This window comes from Maniola jurtina, chromosome 17 (assembly GCF_905333055.1).
Source record: "Maniola jurtina chromosome 17, ilManJurt1.1, whole genome shotgun sequence".
Lineage (NCBI taxonomy): Eukaryota > Metazoa > Arthropoda > Insecta > Lepidoptera > Nymphalidae > Maniola > Maniola jurtina.
In genome coordinates this window covers 1,762,394-1,786,737 of record NC_060045.1, presented here as the reverse complement: position 1 = coordinate 1,786,737, position 24,344 = coordinate 1,762,394, and the positions used below count along the sequence as shown (strand labels likewise).

The window sequence follows — 24,344 nt, the reverse complement described above, 5'->3', positions numbered from 1 at the left end:
TTTCTGTAAAATATACATAAACTTCTTTTGGCCATAATTATTTCAGATTTTTTGATTGGTAAACTTCTAAATTGGGGAGAAACGGTATTTTTTTTTATCATTTTGTACGATAAATCAAAAACTATTATGCGTAAAAATAAACAAAAATCTGTTTTCGAATGTACAGGTAAAGCCCTTTCATATGATACCCCACTTGATATAGAAAACAACTATATCAACTTTGAAAATTGAAAAAAAGACTAATTATTATTTATTAGTTCATGAACACGTTTTTTTTTGTGATATACAGACAGACAGACAGATAACAAAGTGATCCTCCTATAAGGGTTCCTCTTTTCCTTTTGAGGTACGGAACCCTAAAAATCAAAATACTTAGGTTAAACGTCAATATAATGATAAGTATGCCTTATAATGGCTATTGCTCCCCAAATAATTTAATTTTCAACGGTTTAAGAGGATCATTGTCAACGATCCCCCGTCGATTTCCTACGTATGATATTATTGTTCTCATCTCTATCTGCCCTGGTTCGTGCATTCTCGGTTCCTAGATCGGTACATTTGTGATATCCAATTCAAATTGCTGTGATTGGCTGAATTTACCATGTTCTTGCTGCGACAATGAGTTTGAGCCACTAGCGGAACAATGTTAGCCGGTCAGAAATGATTGCAATTAGTCAACCTGTTTGACGTCCGTGTTCTGTTTTCGATTACATAAAAGAAAATATTGTTGTTGCAATCATCAATTTTAGCAAATAGTGAAAGAGAGTCGGCCAATCAGAGGTCACAACTACCGTCACACTTTCTGTCACACTATGGCAGTAGGCATACCGAGTAATGAAAACAATTTTTCATTCTGTCTAGGTCTAGTCTAGGGTTGCCACCTGCCTCTTTTTGATTTACAGGCTACCACCATCAAAAATACGGGGTTTAGATTTGAAGAAATTTGAAAATTTGAAGTATTTGAAGAAACAGGCGGTGGTTCTCTCTGAAATGCATGGAAAGCCTATTTAGATATTTCAGTTTATTTGTAAGTTTTGTATTTTTTCTCTGTATGTTACCGTGTCTTGATTGGTGAACTGTGTTTGCAATGTGGTTTTAAATAAAAGATTTATTTATTTAAATAGCTTTTAAAAACTCTTAGTTTTGTAAAGCAAAATGTTATACATTTCATGCATACAATCTTTTCATTTTAACTTAAAATTACATTTAATTTGTAATTCCACCTTCACAGTATCAATACTATGGCCGTAGCCAGGAATCGATTTCGGGAGAGGTTTTATCAGGGCCGGAACTGAATCATGTCATGAGGAAAAAAACATTCGCTCAACTTTATGGGCTAATTACCTGGTTAGTGGAATTTCGCCTTTCAATTTGACAGTGAGATAAAATACAACAATAAAAAAGCGCGAGCGCAGTGAGCGTAAGTGTTTTTGGTTCAATACAGAAAGAATTAAAGTGAAAGGGAAACGAGTTTAGCCATGGCAAGATTTTATTTTTAAAGCTCCCTATCCATACTAATATTACGAATACGACAGTATATCTATTTGCCTATCTATTTGTTACCCTTTCACGGCCCATCTTCTTTACCAAAATTTTGGTACTTACTATTCAGAGGTAACTTGCATCCCAGACATAAGCTTTTTAGTCCGGAAAATCCCCCACGGAATTTTTAAAACTCTAAATTCATGCAAACGAAATTGTGGGGCTTACACCAAGTAATACAAATTCAAAGCGCGAGTGAAGTGAGCGCGAAATGTTGGATATATTTCCAAAAAAACATTGGTAAGCAAGTGCAAGAAATAGTGTAAGTATTATTTTAGGCTTAGGTTTTTGACGGCTTCCCAGGCGCAGTCGCCATTTCTAAATTTCTGGTCTGGTGGGAGGCTTCGGTCATGGCTAGTTATATGGTTAGTATGGCCCTAACGGCCAAAAAATTAAACTGCATCATCACTTACCACTAGAAAAGATTAAAGTCACGGGCTAACTTGTATAAAAAAAGGCTAACATCCTCAAACCAAGCCCCGCCGCCTTGACTACGACCATGATCAATATCGAGTGGGTTTCGGCTACGCATTGCCGCAAAAGGAAAATATTCTTTCTACTGGACATAACGTCAGTGTTCGGTTTCGCCAGCCAAGTGCGAGTCAGACTCACGCACCGAGGGTTCCGATTCGGGTATTTTTTTCGACATTTTACACGAGAAATCAAAAACTGTTATGCATTAAAAAAATTATGCATAAAAATAAATAAAAATCTGTTTTAGAATGAACAGGTAAAGCCCTTTCATATGATAACCCACTTGATATATGTAGTTATCTTACTTTGAAAATTGAAAATACTAATATTTGTTCATGAACACATGACAGACGGATAGAAGGACAGATGGACAGACGGACAGACGGAAAGACAGACAGACTGATAGACAACGAAGTGATCCTATAAGAGTTCTTTTTGCTTTTGAGTTACGGAACCCTAAAAATATTTAGTTTTATTTGCCCCGTATTTTATTTTCATAATTACCGGTTTCTCTATCCTGAAATACGGGGTAACCAGTAAAATACGGGGCCTCTGGCAACCCTATTCGGAAAACACTGTCACATTCAAGTTAATGTCAAATATTTTGTTTTCAATTACAGAAAGCTGCATCAATCATTATTACAATATTTTCTTTGTTGTGATTGGCTGAATTTTTGAGTTTCAGCCAATAAACAGACTGTTTGCCAATTAAACGTCATAACAATATAAATGCCAGAAAGTTTAACCAAATAAAACAAACTTAATGAGAACTTAGTGAGAATGCAAACGGCACACAATTTATAATACATATTATGTTAGTCGTATATAATAGATATTATAGTAGTCGTTCACTTTGGTAATAGTCAGATTGTCATCAGTAAAATTGATATTGGTTGATGTATCGTAAATTATTGTTTCGATGACAAATATTTTTATAATCTATTTATCTTTGAACAGAATGGAATAGAATGAAATGGAATGGAATACAATGATAAATTTTTATTCCTGTAAACTTTTAGGTATACTTCGAAGTGTTTTTGAATGGTCAGAAAAATTTACCACTGGTTCGGAATGCCGTTCCTACGTTTTCTAGGGTTTCGTACCTCAAAACGAAAAACGGAACTCTCATAGGATCACTTTGTTGTCTATCTCTCTGTCTGTCGTGTGTGTCAAGAAAACCTCTAGGGTACTGCCCGTTGACTCAAAACCATGAAATTTGGCAGGTAACCTAACTGCGTAATTTTGGGTAGTTTTTTAATCGATAAAGAAAGTTTGCGACATTGTTCAATAAAAAATTTGGATTCCAACTCCTCAACCCTGATGTTGCAGGGGACCTGACTACTAAAGCTAATGGGATTTAAAAAGTGTCGATTATTAATTGATATTGAAGGTATCTATACCAAGTAAACACTTTGTCGTTGACCTCAACCCTGATGCTGTAAGAAATTGCATTCCTAAATCCTGGTGATCCCTCGGGATTTGAAAAGGATCATCCGTTTAAATATTCTTACGTGATACAGAAACAAGTTGCATCCCGGGGACGGGCTATTACGGAGAGGCAACTTTTGTTCTGGGAAATGAAAGGATCGGGATTTTTAAAAACCTAAATCCACGCGAGCGAAGCTGCGGGCATTAGCTAGTTGTAAATATATTTAGAAGCTACTATAAGATAATAGATAAGGTACTTATTTCCTTATATTTTTATTGTATGGCAGCGCGCGGTTTTAAATTATAAATTGCACGTCCTGTCCTTTTCTGTAATACATTTTTTTCTCAATATCTACCGCTTTATCTCATAGCAAGAGTCCGTAAGACATAATACAGTGAAAATAAGCAAAATATACAATTTTTGCAGTTTCCACGTCAGTACCTGTCGAATTTTTCTAACAGTGTAAGCAGCAGAGCTGAGTTTACCATCAAGTGTTGATATGTGGGTGTTCCATAGAAGCTTTGCATCTAACATTATACCGAGAAACACGGGGTTCTCCTTTATTTTCAACATATGATTATTTATCAATGAATTTATGTCATTTAAGGTCCTGGTATTGGGCAGTGTGAATTCAACACACTTAGATTTCTTTGCATTTGGAAGTAAATTGTTAGCAATAAATCAGAGAGTGACCTGTGATATGGCATTACATATAGGTAGTATACATTGTCAAAAATTATAATATTAAAGCTGTGCGTATTGCGTGAGGAATAGGTTGCAAGAGAGTTGCAACTTGCAGGGTTTGATGCATGCGCTATTGCCAGCAAACATGAGACATATTTTTATCTACAGGCAACGTCTGAGTAGGTAACGCATACGTCTAACGCAAGTTGAAATGTACCAGTGTATTTAGTTAGACCTATCGACAAGTTTGGAGTTGGGTGCAGTCTAAATGTGGCCCGTGTGTTTAGACTGTCAGTTTCTGTCAGTTTCACGTGTCGTCCCCCGCACTTCACCACCCCGCTTGCGCAAATCGAGACAGCACGAAATTTTCAAGATTTCTGGGTGTAATTTCTGGTTTTCGTAGTTCCCACATAATTATAACAATATAAAATATATAACGATAATTTTTTTACTACATAATATTCATTAAATTTTCTAGGTCTGTGGTTTTTCCAAATTTCATTAAATTGCTTCGTTGTCTAGAAAAACGAGCACAAAGTTGGGCCTTTTTTTAAAGAAAAATACAAATCTTTGAGCCCCTGTAATTTTAAAACTACATATTTTTAGAAAAATCTAAAACACCACAGACACAGATATTAGTTTCTAGACTATGTCTGCAAAATTTCATGGACTTTGGTTGCTTAATATTCAAATGAAATGGGAACTACGATTGTATGGAGTAAGTGACGGAGAGAGCTCTGTTAACGCTTTGTTTTTTATATTAGCACTAAGTATAGCCTATGTAGCTCACTGTCGATGCGTTTCCTTGGAAAGTACCTACTTGGTAACACTGCTTGAATTTTCATTATGAGTCAACCGGTTACCGGTATGAAACCGGAACCATGCAGTCGAAGCCGTACTGATTAGTGAAATTATGCAGGTGGTTATTAATCTGTGGTCTAATCTCTATTGGCTACAAAGACCATACAGTTAGTAGGTGTAAGGTCTTTGATTGGCTATAGAGGTAGAAAAATAGTGACACTATTGGCCTCTATGTCTCTATGGTCAGGGAATTTCTAGGAACCGCTCTACTGCGACATACAATCACAATCAATCTCCCAGTCCCTATATACACACTGTAGTCTTTGCATACAATATAATATAGTAGGTATACTGTCCATTTAAAATTATTTAAAGTTGGATATTACTCCTTTCTATAGCTTCTAACTATCTTCTCTATATAAATGGTAAATATCAATTATGTACTTGATTTGCACTATTAATCTTTATAAAATTGTATTGATGGTGATTATTAGTAAGTAACTATGTACATTCTACAGTATACAAATAAAGAATGCCTTGTGAGTTGTGAGTGAACCGCCATTTTTGAAATGTAATGTGAAATTCGAGATTTCCTGAGTTTCTTTCATAGATATGTAGTTTCTTTTGATTTTTTTTTATTTGGAATGTTGGTTCATACGGATACGGCATATAGCACAAAAAGAGTGGACTTCGTGGACTTTGGCGCCAGGTTAGTACAACCGGATACGTCGTCGTCGTCATCCGGTAGACGTCCACTGCTGGACATAGGTCGTGTAGAGACTTTCACAAGCCAAGGTCTTGCGCCGCCGCCATCCCGTGGCTTCCTGTGATTCGTAAGTCCACGAAGTGGGGGATCTTCCAAGTTGCCGGTGCAAGGTCGCCATTCCAGCCCCTTGGGACTCCAAAGTCTATCGGGGCTTTGAACTATGTGCCCTGCCCATCTCCAATTCAGTTGCGCAACCTGCTTAGCTATGTCGGTTACTCTGGTTCTCCTACGGAGTACAGTCAGTCACGGTACCTACTGTTTTGCAGTAGGTACCTATAGAATACCTAATAGGTGGAATTACCTACCTACCTTGTAATGGTTGTAGGAGCAACAAAGAAGGAGAAGGAGGAGAGGTGCAAAAAAAGAAAAGAAGGGCCTGACGCCCTATCAAGGCAGCAAGCGAAGTTTCGGAGAATTCCGGTGCCCCCAGTGCAAGCGAGGGTGGATGAGCGCAAACACTTGGGCCAATTGTGGCCAGCAGTGCAACAAATGCAACATCAACGTATATCCTTACAAACAGGTACGTTATCTCTCTAATTTGACTAGATGATGACCGCAGCTTCGTGGATTAGACCGTAGGGACGCCCCGCGTCACCCACGCTATCCCGCACTGGCTTAGCGCGGGGGCTCTGCGGCTCTGAGGCTCCGGCTACTGGTGAAAGAATTTTCAAAATCGGTTCAGTAGTTCCAGAGATTGCCCCTTACATACAAACTCGCAACTTTACCTCTTTATAATATTAGTATAGACCACTTTACAAAGTTAAAAATGTTTTTTTTTTGTTTTTAATTTCTAGTTGCCCCTCAATAAGGCTGGCGGTTTGAATAAGAGTGATCCATCAAAGAAACACCCTCAAGAATTATGCCAGAAGTGTCGGTCTCTTAAGTACTATTGCGGGGCCAGAGAATACCATGAACCTGCCGCAGTGGTCAATGGGGAATAGCCCCTGGGGTCAGGAGGGCCCAAGGGTTTGGGCATTAACTTGTAATGTACCTACTGTGTGGTACTGTAAAATGTCTTTGCTTATAATATAATAGGTACAGACGACAGACAGACGGACGGACTGCGGAGGCTTAGTACCTAATAGGTAATAAGTATAGATAGGAATAGGAACCCTAAAAACGCTGATCTGAATCCGCTCTGAGGCTGAAATCTATAAAGCGCACTTTGACTTTGCTCTGACTTAAGATTGAGTTAAAACGAGACAAATTTATGTGAGAGATATAGCTCTGTCTCGTTTTAACTCTGTCTTAAGTCTAAGCAAAGGCAGAGCGCGCTCTATAGATCTCACCCTGAGTCTCCTCCGCGTTTTGTTTTCAGTTACTTATATTTCAATCGTAAGACATCGATGATCGTAAGTCATTTATAGCCAACGCTACCACTCATAATCACTAAGTACTTACATCCTAACAGGTATAATAATAATAATAATAATAAACATTTATTTCGGACTATTTCATCCATATAGTGTTAGTAACAGGGTCTTATGAACTATGTTAGTGATTAAATTAAATTAAATTAAATCAAATCAAATCAAGTCAAATGAAATCAAATTAAATTAAATCAAACCAAATCAAATTAAATTAAATTAGATTAAATTAAATTAAATTAAAATAAATTAAATCAAATTAAATTCAACTAAACTAAATTACATTATTATTAATTGTCAAATTAGGCTCAATTCATGTAGGTAGCTTCGGGACCACTGGGTGTTCATATGTATGTACACCCAGTGCTTCATAAAGGGGTTTTCCCACTTTGCAGCCAATGTGTTCAAAATACTGTTGGAGCTCCCGCGCACTCTGCTCATCACAGATGCAGCTCTTTTTCTCATGATTGCGTAAAAGTCGTCTGTATGAGCCTCTGCGAACATCTGTGATGCACTGCACCAGCGCGGCAGCCCCATCAGTACCCTGAACCCATTGTTGTAGGTATAGTAGGCGACAGATCGACATGGCAATCGGGATGGGGAGACGCCCCGCACACCCGCAGAGCCCCCGAGCTAACAAGGTGATGGATAGCGCGGGTGACGATAGGATGTGCGGGGCATCCTTCGGCCTTATAGGTACCACCTCATACCCCGATTGCTATCTCGACCTGTCGCCTACTATACAGATTATTATCGAATTTTGCTATCAAAAAACGCCGAATTTACTCCACTGTGCCACTGCATACTTCAGTATGCAGCGCTGGCTCGCCGTACCTATGTCGTTTTTTTTTTTCGCCATTCGACGAATTATGATAAAAATATGACGAGTAATGTTGAATAACGAATATAATAATGATGCTGGTTATTTCGGGCATCGTCTTTTACCTCGCTTTGTATTGATAAGACTTTGATAAGATTTAAGAATTTTAAGTTTGCATTTTTTTTATTTCTAAGTAGCTATAAGTAAGTAAGTACATAATTACTTATTCATATTATGATTTATGACACCTCTTTGATCAGTTGATCATAGTCAAGTAAGTAAATAAGTTCAATAAAAATATCAATAGATACATATCTTTGTTTGTTCTTGATAAATCGCCATCGAATCAAGAGACTGTATGTACTGCGACGAAAATCTTTATAAAAGATAAATCAGAGATAAATAAACCGGCCAAGTGCGAGTCCGACTCGCGCACCGAGGGATCCGTACTCGGGTATTTTTTCCGATATTTTGCATGATAAATCAAAAACTATTATGCATAAAAATAAATAAATATCTTTTTAAGAATTTACTGGTAAAGCCCTTTCATATGATACCCCACTTGATTTATTCATGAACACATTTTAATAATTTTTTTGTGATGTAACCAGAAACTCACGGTTTTCGATTTTTCCCTTACTTGTGCTATAAGACCTACCTACCTGCCAAATTTCATGATTCTAGGTTAACGGGAAATACCCTATGGGGTTTCTTGACAGACGGACAGATGGACATACGGACAGACCGACAGACAACAAAGTGATCCTATAGGTTCCGTTTTTCTTTTTGAGGTACGGAAAAAAGGTACGAAAGGTACCTAAAAAGGAAAACGTACATATAAAAATAGGTAGATAATATGCCCTACTAGCCCAGTTTTCGTTGTAAAAACTGTGATACTAGTCTAGAATCGCGTCAGAAGGGCAACCTTAATTGTAGTGTAGGTCGATGGCTGTGTTCGAGGGGTGAGTCCCCCGAGGCTCCATGATAGGTAGGTCTGTAGCTAATATAATAAAGTAGAGTACCTACCTTACCTATTAACCTTTCTAAGTCTTCCAATTCTAGGCAGTGCCTAATCACATTTTCCACGAGTTTTCTGTCGAAATAGGTATTCAGTATCTATTTTAATCCATCTACCTAATAAATTAAAGAGTGGTTTTGTCGTCACCTTTTTCATTACTTACCTAGGTATGTAAATACCCAACTAGGTAAGTAACCTATCTTATGGTACCTAGGTAAGTACCTACATCTAAGTCAACAAAATTATGTAGTGCGGCGCGTCATTTCAAAATAGATAAGCTCTACCATCAACATGATATACCTAGAACCAACTTCCTACCTTATTTTCTCCGAATACTGTAAGAATATACTAATACTTGTAAATAATATAGACATTAGACACATAGTGCATGCATTTGTCACGGATTGGCAGAGCATTATCTGGAATAGCACTAAGGGCATTTGTGAACTCATTCGTATTCGTTTTCGTAAAAATACAATCCAAAGTGGCCGTCATATTTGGTGGATTTTTGACGTAAAAATGCGGATTTCCTTATTAAAAAAAAAAAAATTAAAATATATTCGTACTCTACTCAATGAACTCGTAAACTATGATACTCCACATAATATGCTACAGTGAGAAAAAAAAATTTTTTTTTGGGCTCCTTTTTCATGTAGGTATAGGGAGCCCCTCTGAAAAATTATTTAATTGAATTTCTAATTCAATGTTTTTGGGTCAATGTTCAACAACCATTACCAAAATTTCAAGTTTGTAACTCATTTAGTCTATACGAGCTAGAGACAGCTATGACACGCGGACAGACAGACAGACAGACAGACAGACATAGGGCTCCGTTTTTACCCTTTGGGTACTAAACCCTAAAAACGCCTTTTTCTTTCTGTAAACTCTTATCTCATCTCGCATACACGATACGTGTTCAATATCGAAGAACGAAATGTTATTTATCTAAGCGCGTTTGCCAAAAATACTTAGTCTGAATCTTAGCCCTTACATAGATTATATTAAAGCTTCCTGTCTAGATATGTAATACGCAATGGAATGTGTCCGTGTAAACAAGTGTTCTTATCATTGTTATTTCTTATAACTTTGCAAGGTTACCTATTAGTGCTACTTTGTAGTCAGTCATAAACATATCTTTTACCTATACCTAATACTTCAGTACGTAGGTAGATAGGAAGGCTTGGTACCACCTAGTACCACTTATACCTTTATTAGATAATTATCTGTCTGTCTGTCTGATCATTCGCGCACCTATCATTTGATTGAATTAGATACCTAGATAATATTTGACCGAGCGAAGCGCGGTCTCTGAGGTCGAAATCTATAGAGCGCACTTTGATTTTGCTTAGTAAGTTTCAGTTAAAACGAGACAGATTTATGCCAAGGCCCAAGGATATCACGCTGTCTCGTTTTAACTGTCTGAACAAAGTCAAAATCGGGTCTATAGATCTCAGCCTCAATCTACTTGAATGAAATTGCACTTGCCTGTCTCAGCGTAGCCTACACTACGACAGCTTGCCGCCTGTTGCTCGGGAAAGTTCTTAGCTACTAGCCTAACAAAGTTCCTATGTATTTTCTATTTGTTTACATAATATAGCCGGCCGGCGTCTTCATAGCCACGTAGGTACATACCTAATATCTATGTAGCTACGTCATGGATTGTTTATTTATAAACTAACACGTTTTCAAGAAAATCCAGTGCGTCGTGCGTCATTGAGTCAAAAATAACTCCAGACGGCCAAAGAGGTAGCTATACTTATGTATCTTTTTAATCATTAATCAAAATTCTGAATGTCATTAACGTGTGCGTGAAGGCACAGAGGAAGATAGTGAAGGTGCGTAAACAATATCCGAGTTCGGTCCGAGTTTTTTATATCCGTATTGTCACGGATACAGATCGGATGAGTGCGTAATCGTTCCTGTTTCAAACAGATGATACCTACGTAGGTAACTAAGTAATTTTCCAACGAATAACAAACTGCGCAGTCGTTTTTTGTCTCGCACTTTCATAACGGATAAGACTGAATAAAACAATCAAATGCCTAATCAGCAGGCTGCCGATAACAGACAAATGGTGCGAGAGGTAAATAATACAGGGTGTAATGGGTGTAAGTAATTAGAGCGCTAGCAAACATTTAGACCTACCTATTAAAATGCTACCTAAACACAATCCAATACCAATAATATTTGCCTAGTTTTAGTAACTGATTTAGTATTTTTCAAACCCGATAGCGTGCTACAACGCAGTATTGACGTTTTACGGACAGACGAACAGAACGAATTTAGGTATAAGGGTTCCTTAGTTTACCTATCCACTACAGCACCCTAAAAAGAAGCTCAAACCACAGCTTCTCGCGGCAGGTATGAAAGCTTGCGCGTCTGTACGGAACCCTGACGGATGCTGTTCCGTAATCCGTCGGTAGTCCTACACTACGCACGCAGACGGAGTTGGTTGGACGGGCGATCATTCTGGATCTAGATAGAAGTCAGGCTGCTAAAAACCAGTTACAGTTAAAATCTACACTAATACTGTAAGTTTTCAGGAGTCAAGAGTTAATACTCCATAAAATATGAGCTCCAGTGTGTAAAAAAAAAAGAATAAGTTTGTCAGGTGTGGGGTTCGAACCCACGCTCCCTCTCGGGAACCAGAGCTTAAATCTGGCGCCTTAGACCACTCGGCCAACCTGACTTACGTAAGTTGCTAAAATTACTTATTACATTCTTTTAATCTAATAAAATTCACATAAAATATGACTAACTTTGTTATTATTTATAGATTTTTACTTTAATAAACGAAAATTATAAATTTAAGAAATAAAAACAAAATATTCTTTATTGGTTTCACAATTTTATAGGACTAAATGGTTTGCGGTTGACAGTGCTTCCATCTAACAACAGCATAATAATTTAACTAGCACCGAAGAATGACACGGCATTCATCATGAGGTCTGGTAAGGTAACACTAGATGGCGTTGAAATTAAAATTGGTCAGCGCAAAACACAGTACGTTTTAAAAAACAAACTTTAAACAATATATTGTTATGTTGTAGAACTTATACCGTTGTGTACTATTTAACACGTACTTTTTTATGGAATAAAACATGCTGCCATTTTCAATTATTTTTTACAGTATTTCGCTATCTCATAGTATATTCTAAGAAAGTAGACACTAGATGGCGTTGATCAATCTTTTAACTTTTTTAGGCTACATTTTTCATATGGAATTTTATAATCCGAGTAAATAAAACACGTAATTTCAAAACAATAATTTTATTTGTATAATATTATTAATATTACCCTGCTTATTAATTAACTTATTGCAACAACAAAGTACAAACTGACAATATTTTTATTCGCACATAATCATTATATTAGTACCTATGTTACTCAGCTCAAATTACGTTATTTCAATTTTTGGGCAGCGAGCCTACGAACATTTTGAATGTGGGAACTTTTGAATATGCGCGGGAACGTAGATGTTTGAAGATTTCTTACAGTACTAATACTATTCTGCCTAAAGTGACGGTGAGGACAGTCAGTAAACTGTAGGTCAGGTTATCAACTCCGTTGCAGTTATCGCTGAAGCACTGGCACACGGTCTCGAGGTGGTCCTCGTTGTCCGCCTTGTAGCAGTCGCGGCGGTGCTTCACCCAGCCGCAGCCGCGCGTCACGCGGACCTCCGGCTCGTGGCCTTTGTTGAGGACTGGAAGAAAAGAGAACTAGGTACATTTGGCGTCACGGAGAAGTTTCCGAAAGTTTTGACGTGACAACGTCTTATAATTCGATAGAGCCGGCTGCACGCACGAAAAAACATGACTCATGCGGCGTTACCTCGCTCTGAGGCGTTCCATGTAAGGCTTGAACTGCAAGCGAGAGCGTTGTCACGTTCAACTATCGTCAGTAAACCGACTTAACAGACAACCGTTTTTTATATTTGAATTCGGTTGAAGTATGGTAGACTAGATGATGCTCGGGATATTACTCGGGTACTAGAAGTTAAATAATCGGATTTTGAATTAAAATGTTCTAAGAATTATAATTTATATTAATATTCTTGATGCGACAGTACATTATTGATATTTAAATTAATAATTATTGGACAATAATGTAATGGATGGCGTTCTGGGCGGAACACCGCTGACGGAATTATAGTGCAATGTAGGCGCTGCCTTATAATTGCAGCGTTTAACTTATTGAACTCTTAATCTATTTGATAAAAAGGTTATTAAGTAATTTTCTTGCAACGTAAATATTTATATTATTTAATCAGGACTTACTAATCTTTTGATTAAATTATGCACTCTTTAAAGTCGTATTTAGATGGTGGGGTCCAAGCACATCGAGTTTTGCCCACCACCTATGCCCAGCCGTGGAAGTATATGGGTTGATGATGTAATCACTTACTCGTCTGTAAAATCTTCCTGCAGAACATGGGCTTGCCGGCATGCGCCGTGGCCAGCACGCTGCGCTCGCACTCCGCGCTCCGCAGGTACTTCTGGATAGTCTCCGTGTCGTAGATGGTGGGGTCCAAGCACATCGAGTTGTTCGCGCTGTTGCATTCGTAGCACTTGATCGACGCGCCTGAACAATAGATAAAAAAAAAAACTAAATATAAGTCAGCTACCTTTGATCCAGTAGATATTCCAAAAATCCTGTAATGCGCAAGTATTTCTTCATTTTTAACCGAAAGTCTAAATACCAATTTTCGCAGATATAAATTGAACAAGTATCTAATTAAAAAAAATTAAAAAAGTCTCCAACTGCGGTTGCCCTGCATCTTTTGCAGCCCGCACAATTAAAGCGCGTAAAATCCACCATTTAGATTTTTCAGGAATCTAATGTATCAAGTTTCACTCGCACTATCACGACGTATCATCGGTAAAATCGTTAAAATCGGTCGACTCGTTGAGTAGTAACGAGCGGACATAGGAACGGACAACAGGAGGGTTATGTTTGACTTGTGTATGTATGTACATACAACATAGTCGTACATAATCTAGGTAGCTGGCATTGCTCGCGTGGGGTTATTGAAAATCGGTGCGGGATGGAATTCCCAAAAATCCTAAAACCGTATTTCAACATTTTTCAAAAATGACGGACTTTTATGCAAACTTTCATCCCCAATTTAAGCTCCTTAGGGGTGGTATAGGGAGCAGGTAATACTGATCAATAACTAATATACGTAATATGGATCAATTAAATATTTATATTAATCAAACCAGTTCGATTTCGATTGCTGCAAATTAATATTTCCAACGACCAACGATACTTACCGAATCGAATAAAAATCGTGAGAACAAAGATTGAAAGTACGATCTTTAGCGTCATTTTTACTTCCCGCAATTAATTAATATTTTTATTATATAAAATAACATATAATTCGGAGTTGTGTATAAGTATCGCGACGTTTACAGACTGATGCGTTTTGTGAGGCCGCTAACTTAGCCAAGTACAATGTACATCCTTATTCCGTGGAGGAGCCGAACGAGATGTGAATGAACTGATTAAACCTTTTGAAGTGTCGTGTTCCATCTTATTAAAGTATGATTGAGGCCGAAATTTTATCATTTAATGTAGTGCGTATCGCATTTCATGACTCAGAAGTTAGAACTCTACCAGAACTACCCGAGAGGTAAAAATATTCTTTAAGTAGGTAATTTACATCTTTAGGTGCGTCTTGGGACTTAAGAGTAGTTAGGGTACTCGCACTACACGAAAATTAGGAAAATTAGTTATGTTCTGAGTCTGGTGTCCTTCTCAAGTGTCCTGAGAAGAAAGTTTAATTTATTATATTATAAGAAAATAAACCACTTAAAATGGGTTTGCGTTAATGCAGACGCTTTGGTGTCTAGAATCAAATACAAGGTAACCTTGCTAGATAAGGCAAGGTAGGTTCCCAAAAGGGCAAAAAACAAAAGAAACCTAGAAAGTGAATCTTTTCATTCAGAGTATGCACGTCCAATTAATTAACCGATCTTTTAATTAGTACGAATGAACCGCCAGCAAAACACGGTCTGTCCTCGTGTAATCAATGAACTAAACTATTTAATTATTAGATCGCGTGCTTTGTTTCAGAATAAGTGTGTTTTATACGCACTGCTTATTTTCAATTGACTTTTATTCACGTATTTTCGTTTGGTTAATTACAGAGCCATGAGCCATGGCTTTTGTAATTTGTACCAGTATTGTTACTCCTGTGTAAAGAATGCACAATCTGTGTCGTTATGGACTGGTGAATTCTTTTTAGTACCTACATACCTATTTTCATCATTAATTTATAGCTGACCCGCTAGAGAGCATGGCTCTCCTTTCAGAAAGAGAATCGGTTTGGTCATAATCCATAGTATTGGCATTGGTAGATTTCACACACCTTTCATTCTCATTATGGTGAATTCTCGAGGATATAAGTTTCCTTATGATGTTTTCCTGCACCGCTAAGCAAATGATATTAGGTATATTATACTAATAGCTAAAAACGCATATCATACAAAGGTTCGGGAGCGTCAGAGTGACAGAGTTGTAAATTCTCTTACAAGACAGACTATGTGAAATTTAGCTGGCATTAGCACAGGGCCTTAATATTATAGATGTGAAAGTTTGGATGTTTGTCACTTATTCACGGCACAATAACTGAACCGAATTGGCTGAGGTACCTAGGTTATGTACGCTCAAAATATCGGCAGCTCTAAGACGCCGATATAAAAAGTCTGTGTTAATCTAACCAGAAGAGTTTATGATATAAATGTTAGAAGTAAAAAAAATACTTGCTTGATTTAGCGTACAGCATCAGAATGAAAACACAGGAACAAAAACTTTTTATTAACATTTTAAAGCGCCTACATGAATAAAATAGCAATAACTCTAAGCAAAAATTGTTGACGAAATACAACAGGCGTCATCAAATTGTACTACAGAACTTACTAATCGAAAACTATCAACAATGCAGTGAATTTTAATCTTTGTCTATTTACAGGGTTTATTTAAGTTAAAATTTGGTTTATGTTTCGTTGTAAGGCAGGTATGAGACTGGATGTCAGTGAGCTTAGAATGGGACTTTATAAAGAGTTGAATCATTTGATCTAGTTCAGTGTCAAATCACAAAGGGCACTCTTTAAAAATCACTGACAATCTTTAAAAATCGTGTCAAGAAACACTATCTATCACTATAAATCTTTAGTTTCTGTCATAGTATATTATGTACACTATGCTATTTATTTAACTATGTATTATTTATTTAACTATATTATACAGATTTAATGTTTTATATATATATATATATTTATTTATTTATATATTTATTGTATAGTATGTACCTATTAGAGTGTATGTCTATGTATACGTAATTGTATATATACATGATGACTCCTCGTCTTATCCTTTAGGTTCGAACATACGGGTTACCTGGGAGAGATCACTTTAGTGATAAGGTCGCCCTTTGTATTTTTATCTGTATCATTTATTATTTTCTTTGTAATTTTGTGCAATAAAGATGTTTTAAATAAATAAATAAATAAAGGGATAACTGGATTTGGTTGGTTTACTCGTAAAACATAAACATGCTATGATCCTTCATAAAAGGAAGCATTAATAAAGGCAAATTTCATTTAAGATTACGCTTAATTCGATGTCAGACAAATCAAATTCCTAAATGAGACGTCATGACTAATAATTCGCTGAGTTGTGGGCTTCTTCTCAGACCAGGGCGTGTTTGGAACCCTCGTTGTTTAGTTTACGTTATTAATTAATCTCTATACCAAAATTTCGTCTAATCGGTTTAACAGATGGACCGTAAAAAGATAACAGACAGACACAAGTAATATTTTGCGGATGGACGTGTTTTGCGATCAAGGAAACGCGTGCGTGCACAAAATAGATGTGTAGGCGCAGGTTCTAATTGAAGGAAATCCTCGTCCTCCCCGTCCCCTTGTCAACTGATTAGCTCTAGTCTACTGATATCACTACTAGCTTGTGGCCGTGACTTCATCCGCGTGGACTACACAAATTTCAAACCCTTATTTTATCCTCTTAGGGGTTGAAATTTTCAAAAATCCTTTCTTAGCGGATGCTTGCGTTATAATAGTTATTTCAATGCCAAACAGCCCGATCCATCCAGTAGTTTTAGCTGTGAATGTGGTATTTTTACGAAATTCTTAGATGCCTTAGAGTCTTGAATCACTCAGATTATCTTGGAGAATGAGTACGTTATGCGTTTTATTAGTAGTTAGCTACGAGTGTACCTGCGTGTGCGCACCTCAGTATAGCGCGACGTGATTAACAGAATATCAGGCCCCCACGCAGCAACGAGAGGTAACAACCGCTTCCTGCATCCAGATTCCAGACTTGCAATCCAGGAAAACTGAACTAGTTACGTTATACGACTAGCCTTACCTTGCCTACAAAGAAACCTCATCCAGAGATTAGTTATTACAAGCAACCATCAAGCAACACAGCTTTTAAGCACTTATGTCTCCAATCCTGGGTCCTCAATTTCTTAAAATTGAGGACCCAGGATTGGAGACATAAGTGTCTCCCGGACGTGGATTTACAGCATGGCCTCGACTCTCGAGAAGTTATCATGTGTGGACCCGTACTAATGGTATAATCAAGTACAACTCACACATTTACCCCAAAACCCCATCCAAAGCCAAAGTTCGAACTTATTAGGCATTCCCGCATAAACATAAAGGTTCCCCTAGTCTTATTTAGCCATGGGAGTTAGGATCCAGCATCAAAGCTCCCACGCTTGCCTAACTCCCACGGTCTTCACAGGATTATTAAAAACCTAAATCCAAGTGGAGGGAATCAGCTAGTCGACTAGAGTCAAATATAAATAGTACAATATCTCGGTTTAACCTTCAATCTGAATGCAACTAGGTCACAAGTGTGAAGTGTGTCCACTGAAACATTCCAGCCCTTTGACACCTCATGTCTGATACACTGGCAAACCTACATAAATATGTCAGTCAATTTGTAAGTATTACCGCGTATTACATCAATTGGATAAACGGGGCATTCGATCATAGGTGAGTACAAAGTATGTAACCAACTAGCCACAGTTAGCATACGATAGTCTTCATAGCTTCCCCCGCAGTTGGAGTGAGGAGCGCGCGCGGGACACTGGCCTGAACCAGTACGAACGAGAGATTTGTGGAGACAGGATGGCGTTTGGGACCATTTGCTTTTTGGCGGCTTTGTGTAGTTTGCTTCAACAAGGTTGGTGGCTTTTGTGGTTTTGTTTGGTCAAGGCCCAGCCTAGTCTTAAATCTGTATAAACTGATCTATGATCAACGCACAGCCTATTAACTGGGATTGGTAACTTATCACAGTAGGTTCCTTTTCTGATGTAAGCACTTACTAAGAAAAGGATTTTCAAAATTGCGTCAGTAAGTGGGTTGAAAAAGAAATTAGGAGATAAAAGTTAGTATGAAAGTTTTTTCAAGTTATATCTATGAGAATTGGTCTTTAGGCTTTTTCGGACAAAAATAAGGTGTGTCAGGATTTTCGAAATTCCACCTCCTTACCGATTTTCGAAAATTTCTGTGTGTGTGGTTTGTCAGATTTCCATAAAAGTGTGGAATTTCAAAGTTACATGGACTTTAAGATTTGCATCGTAAATATTTGAGCCCATGTAACTTAGCGAAGCTCTCTCCATCGCCCTCTGAGTGACTCTGAGCTTTCTTATAAGGACCACAGTAGGTACCTACTACCACTACTAATTACTATTGTGGTAATACTATTACTAATGCTAAATCTTGGATCTATATGTCTTCAGCATCAGCTAGTAGATACGTTGTCTAAATATTTAAAAGGAAAAGCTGACTGACTGACTGATCTATCAACGTACAGCTCAAACAACTGGACGGATACGGGGTGCATACAGATAACTATTATGACGTTGACGTCCACTAAGAAGGGATTTTTGAATATTCAACCCCTACTTAGAGAGTAAAATAGAGGTTTGCAATTTGTGTAGTCCACGCGGACAAAGTCGCGGATATAAGCTAGAATATGTGATTAACTAGGCCAGATAGGGACCTCAAAAATAAATGAAACTTAACTACTTAAGGTAGCTAGGTAAAATGGTAGATACTCGGTAGGTACCTACATAAAAAATAATAATTTGCTATCCTTAACAGTTCACGAGCTAAAATTTCTTACATTTTGCTGATTCCTTGGTGTATTTTTAGGTTTATAGCTTTTATAGATTGCAAATATTCGATACGTTATTTTCGCATGCTTCATGGTTATGGAGCTTTTATATTTGCCAATATTGGTTTCATAAGACTATTTACCATAGACATTGAGGTCAACATATTATTTAAATGTTGAATGTAACTAGTGAATGCTTAAAAACGATCTATATGTGGTTACCTAAGCTAGAGCTGCATCATCATCAACCATTCACCATTCATTAACCCATCGCTGGACCATAGTCCACCACGCTGGCCATTTGTCAACTCCACACATCTTTGAGAACATCATTTGGTACTCTCTGGCATGCAGGTTTCCACACGATGTTTTCCTTCACCGCTATAGGATATATAAAGACTTAAAACACACATAACTCCGAAAAGTTTAAGGTCCAGGATCAAATCCCCTACCTCCCGAATCGACGACGTTGGTCCCCCCCTCCACTACGTTTGCCAGTATACGGTCTGTTCTCCAGGACAGGACACGTACAACCATTGGTTCTGCGCCATACCCGACCTACCCACAGCCACCAGCTTGCTACAAAAAATACAAGATGCTTTTTTGTTTTGTCCCCAGGACTAGCAATCACATGCTACCAATGCAACAGCCACAACGACTCGCGGTGTCTTTTGGAAAAGCTACCTGACACGCTGCGCCTGCCATGCAGCCCCAAAGACACCATGTGCCGGAAAATCTCCCAGGTCGTGGAGTTTGAGATGAACGGCATGCCGCCTGATAGCCGTGTGATTAGGGGGTGTGGATGGGATGAGAGCAGTTACAAGGTATCTACCATTATACTACCCATGCCATGCAAATATTCACATCAGGCCACCAAGATGGTTGCCATTTCAAACCAGCATCAAATTTAAAACTAGATGATAGTCATGATAGAGTCCCAAATGAAACGAGGTAACCTGAAACAATCATTGCTTCTGGAAAGTAAATATACAGAAGTCAGAACTTTAAGAGTCCTGTGTAGTGGAAGGTCCAGGCCTTTGTAAAGATTATAGTGAATATGGACAGTAAACTGAGAGTTCTTAACCGCTGGTTATAAGATTTCAACCTATGTCACCCTTGTAGAAAACTATGAGCTATAAAACTGACATTTATCAATATCAGTTTCCCATTATCAAAATTGCCCTTGACATTAACCACTTATCCAATTATACAATCAAATTGCCCTCGAGTTTTAGCAAAATATTGATCCACCCGTTTGTTACAGGGTCGTTGCTACCAGCGCTCAGGTTTTGGAGGAAGACAAGAAGTGTGCTCATGTCTAGAAGATGGATGCAACGCCGCCTCCCTGCCAGTCGCGGCCACGGTTCTGATGCTCCTCACAATCGCGTTGCTAAGGTTCTAATTAACCTCGTAAGGCTGGACATTTCAAGGTTATCTTTTTATGGTATCTACAGTATCTACAATTGAGCGGGCTGATTTCAAAAGTTAGATAACCTGAGGAATACATTTTTCAGATTCGTGATACTGTCGAAACGTCTCATTATTCAGCTTTGGCTTCTTCGGCTATTGAAAAATTGGCTCTCTATTCAATAATCTAGGCTCAAAATTTCGACTCATATTTAATATACCTACCTACCTATCTCGTCTGCGTTTCTTTTTGATTCTAATTTGTCATACGTATCGTTAGATTTCTCATCTACCTAACGATTGTAGATCCGGAAAAAAAGACTTTGAGACGATAATGATTCGTATTTTTATCACTATCTTCAAAGCAAGAATAGGCATCTAAGCAAGTGAGTTCCAAAAAGTTAAATGGAGGAAGTCTATTGAATAAACTCTGGACTAGATAACCTTGGAACGTCTGGAGCGGATGCACTAGTCTCATACATTGTATTGTAATCGGCCTTACTAGGTTCTAGGTTTTATTAGGAAGTAAATATTTTTCTTTGTTAGATGAGAGATTCTATTGAATGAATGGTCCTTCGGTTACAGCTGTGGATAAATATGTAGGTGATGATAATAACCTGTATATAATACCTGTCAATAAATAATATGAGGGGGAATAAAATTGATTGCAATTTGAAAGAGTAGAAAGATATATTGGCCATTGAGGAATTGCGAACAGAATTTTTGATTTCAAATCAATGGCCTTGGTAGAGTTGATTTTGGTGATCTTGAATATTGCATTCAAGTTAATGTTTCAAATAACGTTGATGATAATTGCTTGCTGCAATTACCCCCTAATTCCTATTATTGTGTAATATTTATGTTATAATGAGACGATGTAAAAGAAGTAGAGGGAACGGGCTAGATACCAAAGAAAAATGTAGAAGTAGTTATGAAAATGAATTAAACAACGATTGAAAAAACATATCAATGATTAATTTTATCATATTAAGTATTACGTAGAACGGTGATTTCATAGTTACCTTGAAATACCTAGTAATAAATTCAGATACAAAAATATAGCGAACATTGTGGGATTAAATGTAACCATAATGATTGATGAAATGTTCTTAGCTAGAGGTATGTAATCCAAAGTAGATTTCTTGATTGTGTGAATGAAAGGTTACGTACTGTATCCATTTGGATTATCTTCAAGCAAAATACGTTGGAGTCGAAGCAAACTGAAACTGCTCAAATGAATATGTCTGCTCATTTGTCTCCTCCAAATATACGCTGAGAGTGAGGCTTCTTTGACAGCAAAGATCTATATTTTGGCGAATCTATATTTTCACACACATCGAATTTGGTCATACGTTGAAAATCTTCTTGATTTTTTATCAGCTTAATATAACTCTAAACCTTAATAATAAGCTACAAGTTTATATAGGTGTAGAATAATTAGTAGAACCCAATTTAAATTCAACGTCTAAATTGGATGTGTGGATCCATGATTCAATAAGGAAGCATATGCAACGCAAGCAATGAAATCTAAGATTATGGAACTTATAGGCAAATCAATAGAATGAAGTGAGTTTTTGTCAAGCGCAAATCAATACAGAAAATGTATAGTTAGGAAATAAATAATAATAGGAACGATGCACAGTGTCACAAAAATTAGAACGCACCGCAAACATCGAAACGTTGAGCTAATTCAATTAGATATAGCTGGAGAACTAGAACAAGCCAAGCCAGCCAACAAGCTTGTGCTTATTGGAACGGAGTTTCATTAGCCTAGTACTATTATATACCTAGTGTGACAATGTACAGGCAGCCACAGATTTATTACTTAGGGCTAAATTATTAGAGTAATGGCGCATTACTAATAATTCACACTTAAAAAACCATGTATAACATGGTTTTTTTAAGAGAAAGGTGTTACAGATATATGTATGTATAGGTAAGTCATGCAGTGTGTAATACTAATTAATTCAAAATGTTATAACTCAATAAAATATTATTTTGTAAATGTCATCAATCAATCAATCAAAGAAATGTAATCACCTGATTTCGCTGATTTGATGAAACTAAGTTGGTAGGACTATAAATAAGACTAATTATTGAAACACATCTTAAAATTAAAAGCGTCCCATGCGCTAAACTGTCTTTTTTGACATTTGTTGTATGAAAAAATGATAAAAATTAGGTTCAAGTATTGTAATAACCTTGGACAATATTTCCTGTGGACAGGATTATTTTTAGCTGCATCAATTTAGAATTTCAATTATAGTAGTGTGCGCCACAATAGTTCTTTCGACGCTACATAAAAATTATTGACTTTGATAAAACTTTATGAAAGAGACATTGAGTTTCGTTAAGTTTAAAAGTAATAGAAAACCAAAATCGTAGCTCACGTATAATTTTTTGAAAATCTTATAAGGTGGAAGTGGAGGTGCACTTTAATTTACTATATTATTCCTGTCTAATATAATTTAGCAGTCTTTTTTTTCACAGCTGATTTTTCAATAGGTGACCTAATTGAGAGCCTCAATAGCTCAACCGGTAAAGGAGTGGACTGAAAACCGAAAGGTCGACGGTTCAAACCCCGCCCGTTGCACTATTGTCGTACCTACTCCTAGCACAAGCCTGACGCTTAGTTGGAGAGGAAAGGGGAATATTAGTCATTTAACATGGCTAATATTCTTTAAAAAAAAAATTGAGGAGTAAACTTCGCAGATTTCGTATACAAAAATTCAAACTTACTCCTCAGTTAAAGATTTTTGACGGTTGAAAATATTTTGTATATATTTTTCGTTGACTGTACCAGAATAATAAGATGATCAACTCAGCGAATGCTTGTGAATAGACGATAATACCTGATAATACATCAAAAGTAACACTGCCTCCATAATGTTCTAATCAGTTCAGATTACTTTACCAATGTTTTGAATGTATTATATAATGTTGTGGTTATTGCACTAGTGTACATGCTTTACTGTTGTGTTTGTTAATTGCGAATATTTATTAAACGTTTTTCATAATCTTGTCTTTTATTTGTAGCATTCGAATTAAATTATCCGAGTTTCTTCGCTAGGTATTCTTACAGTTGTAGTAAAAAAATGTTCAAAACTGTAAAATGTGTGAATTCTTTCAAATTTCATTAGCTATATCTATTCCTATCAGCTATACTTTACTCATTTCTGTAAATCATATCGTAAATTGAACTGTTTCGTGAATTTTAGATTTTATCTCGTTTCTCCTTTTGAAACCTTCCCTGCTCATCAAATTTTTTCTCAATTTTGACTAGTATTTCTCTAGATATATTGATTGTTTCTATTTTTATAAGTCCATTTTAGTAATATAAGTTATTTATAGAAAGTCTATTTTTGTATAGTTTGATTTTATTATTTTTATCATCTCTTTAAAATGACTATCTACTTTAATTAGAACAAAATTAATTGCGTCTCACGCACCATCGTCATTTGATTTTAATTCATTAAAGTTATAATTGCTTCTTAATATGTATTAACAATTTGGTTGATACTTGAATTTGTAGTACTCTAGCGTTAACTGTATCAGAAACTCAATTTCAAAGCTTTTATTCAAAATACCTAATAATTATATTATTATAATAAGATACCTACAAATGTACATTTTTTGATTGTCAATTGTTGAATCCGTAAGATCATCATGTAAGTGATAATTAATTGCGTAAACTTAAAACCAAAGCTACGAGGGTGCCAAACGCGCTTTGATCTGAGACAAAGCCCACACTAAAGTCACCCAATTTTTTTGCTATCCCATTTCACAATATCAATTAAACTTATTAGAACCACAAAGGTGTTAAAGCAACTCATTCCCAAGCTTTCTTATCATTTAATTTGTAAAATCATTAAAATCGCATAATATTT

At 36.8% G+C, this 24,344-nt stretch overlaps 3 protein-coding genes, 1 long non-coding RNA gene and 1 other non-coding gene across 5 annotated transcripts; 2 read left to right on the top strand and 3 right to left on the bottom strand.

Moving 5' to 3' along the window:
* Positions 1-1,826: 1,826 nt before the first annotated feature.
* On the bottom strand, positions 1,827-23,642 carry LOC123873498. The gene is made up of 3 exons (XR_006797697.1): positions 22,609-23,642; positions 8,524-8,528; positions 1,827-1,837 (listed from the first exon to the last, which is right to left on the bottom strand). It is a non-coding gene; the product is annotated as an uncharacterized LOC123873498 (long non-coding RNA).
* Positions 5,217-6,839, top strand: LOC123873497 (zinc finger CCHC domain-containing protein 24-like). The gene is made up of 3 exons (XM_045918328.1): positions 5,217-5,355; positions 6,022-6,216; positions 6,491-6,839. Exons 1-3 carry the CDS (start codon positions 5,353-5,355, stop codon positions 6,635-6,637), a joined length of 345 nt encoding a protein of 114 aa, XP_045774284.1. The 5' UTR covers positions 5,217-5,352; the 3' UTR covers positions 6,638-6,839.
* Trnal-uaa lies at positions 11,507-11,590 on the bottom strand. Its single transcript has one exon. It is a non-coding gene; the product is annotated as a tRNA-Leu (tRNA).
* Positions 12,153-14,457, bottom strand: LOC123873495. The gene is made up of 3 exons (XM_045918326.1): positions 14,175-14,457; positions 13,306-13,482; positions 12,153-12,604 (listed from the first exon to the last, which is right to left on the bottom strand). Exons 1-3 carry the CDS (start codon positions 14,227-14,229, stop codon positions 12,393-12,395), a joined length of 444 nt encoding a protein of 147 aa, XP_045774282.1. The 5' UTR covers positions 14,230-14,457; the 3' UTR covers positions 12,153-12,392.
* On the top strand, positions 17,954-21,002 carry LOC123873496. Its single transcript, XM_045918327.1, has 3 exons — positions 17,954-18,114; positions 19,669-19,874; positions 20,315-21,002. Exons 1-3 carry the CDS (start codon positions 18,060-18,062, stop codon positions 20,450-20,452), a joined length of 399 nt encoding a protein of 132 aa, XP_045774283.1. The 5' UTR covers positions 17,954-18,059; the 3' UTR covers positions 20,453-21,002.
* Positions 23,643-24,344: the final 702 nt, after the last annotated feature.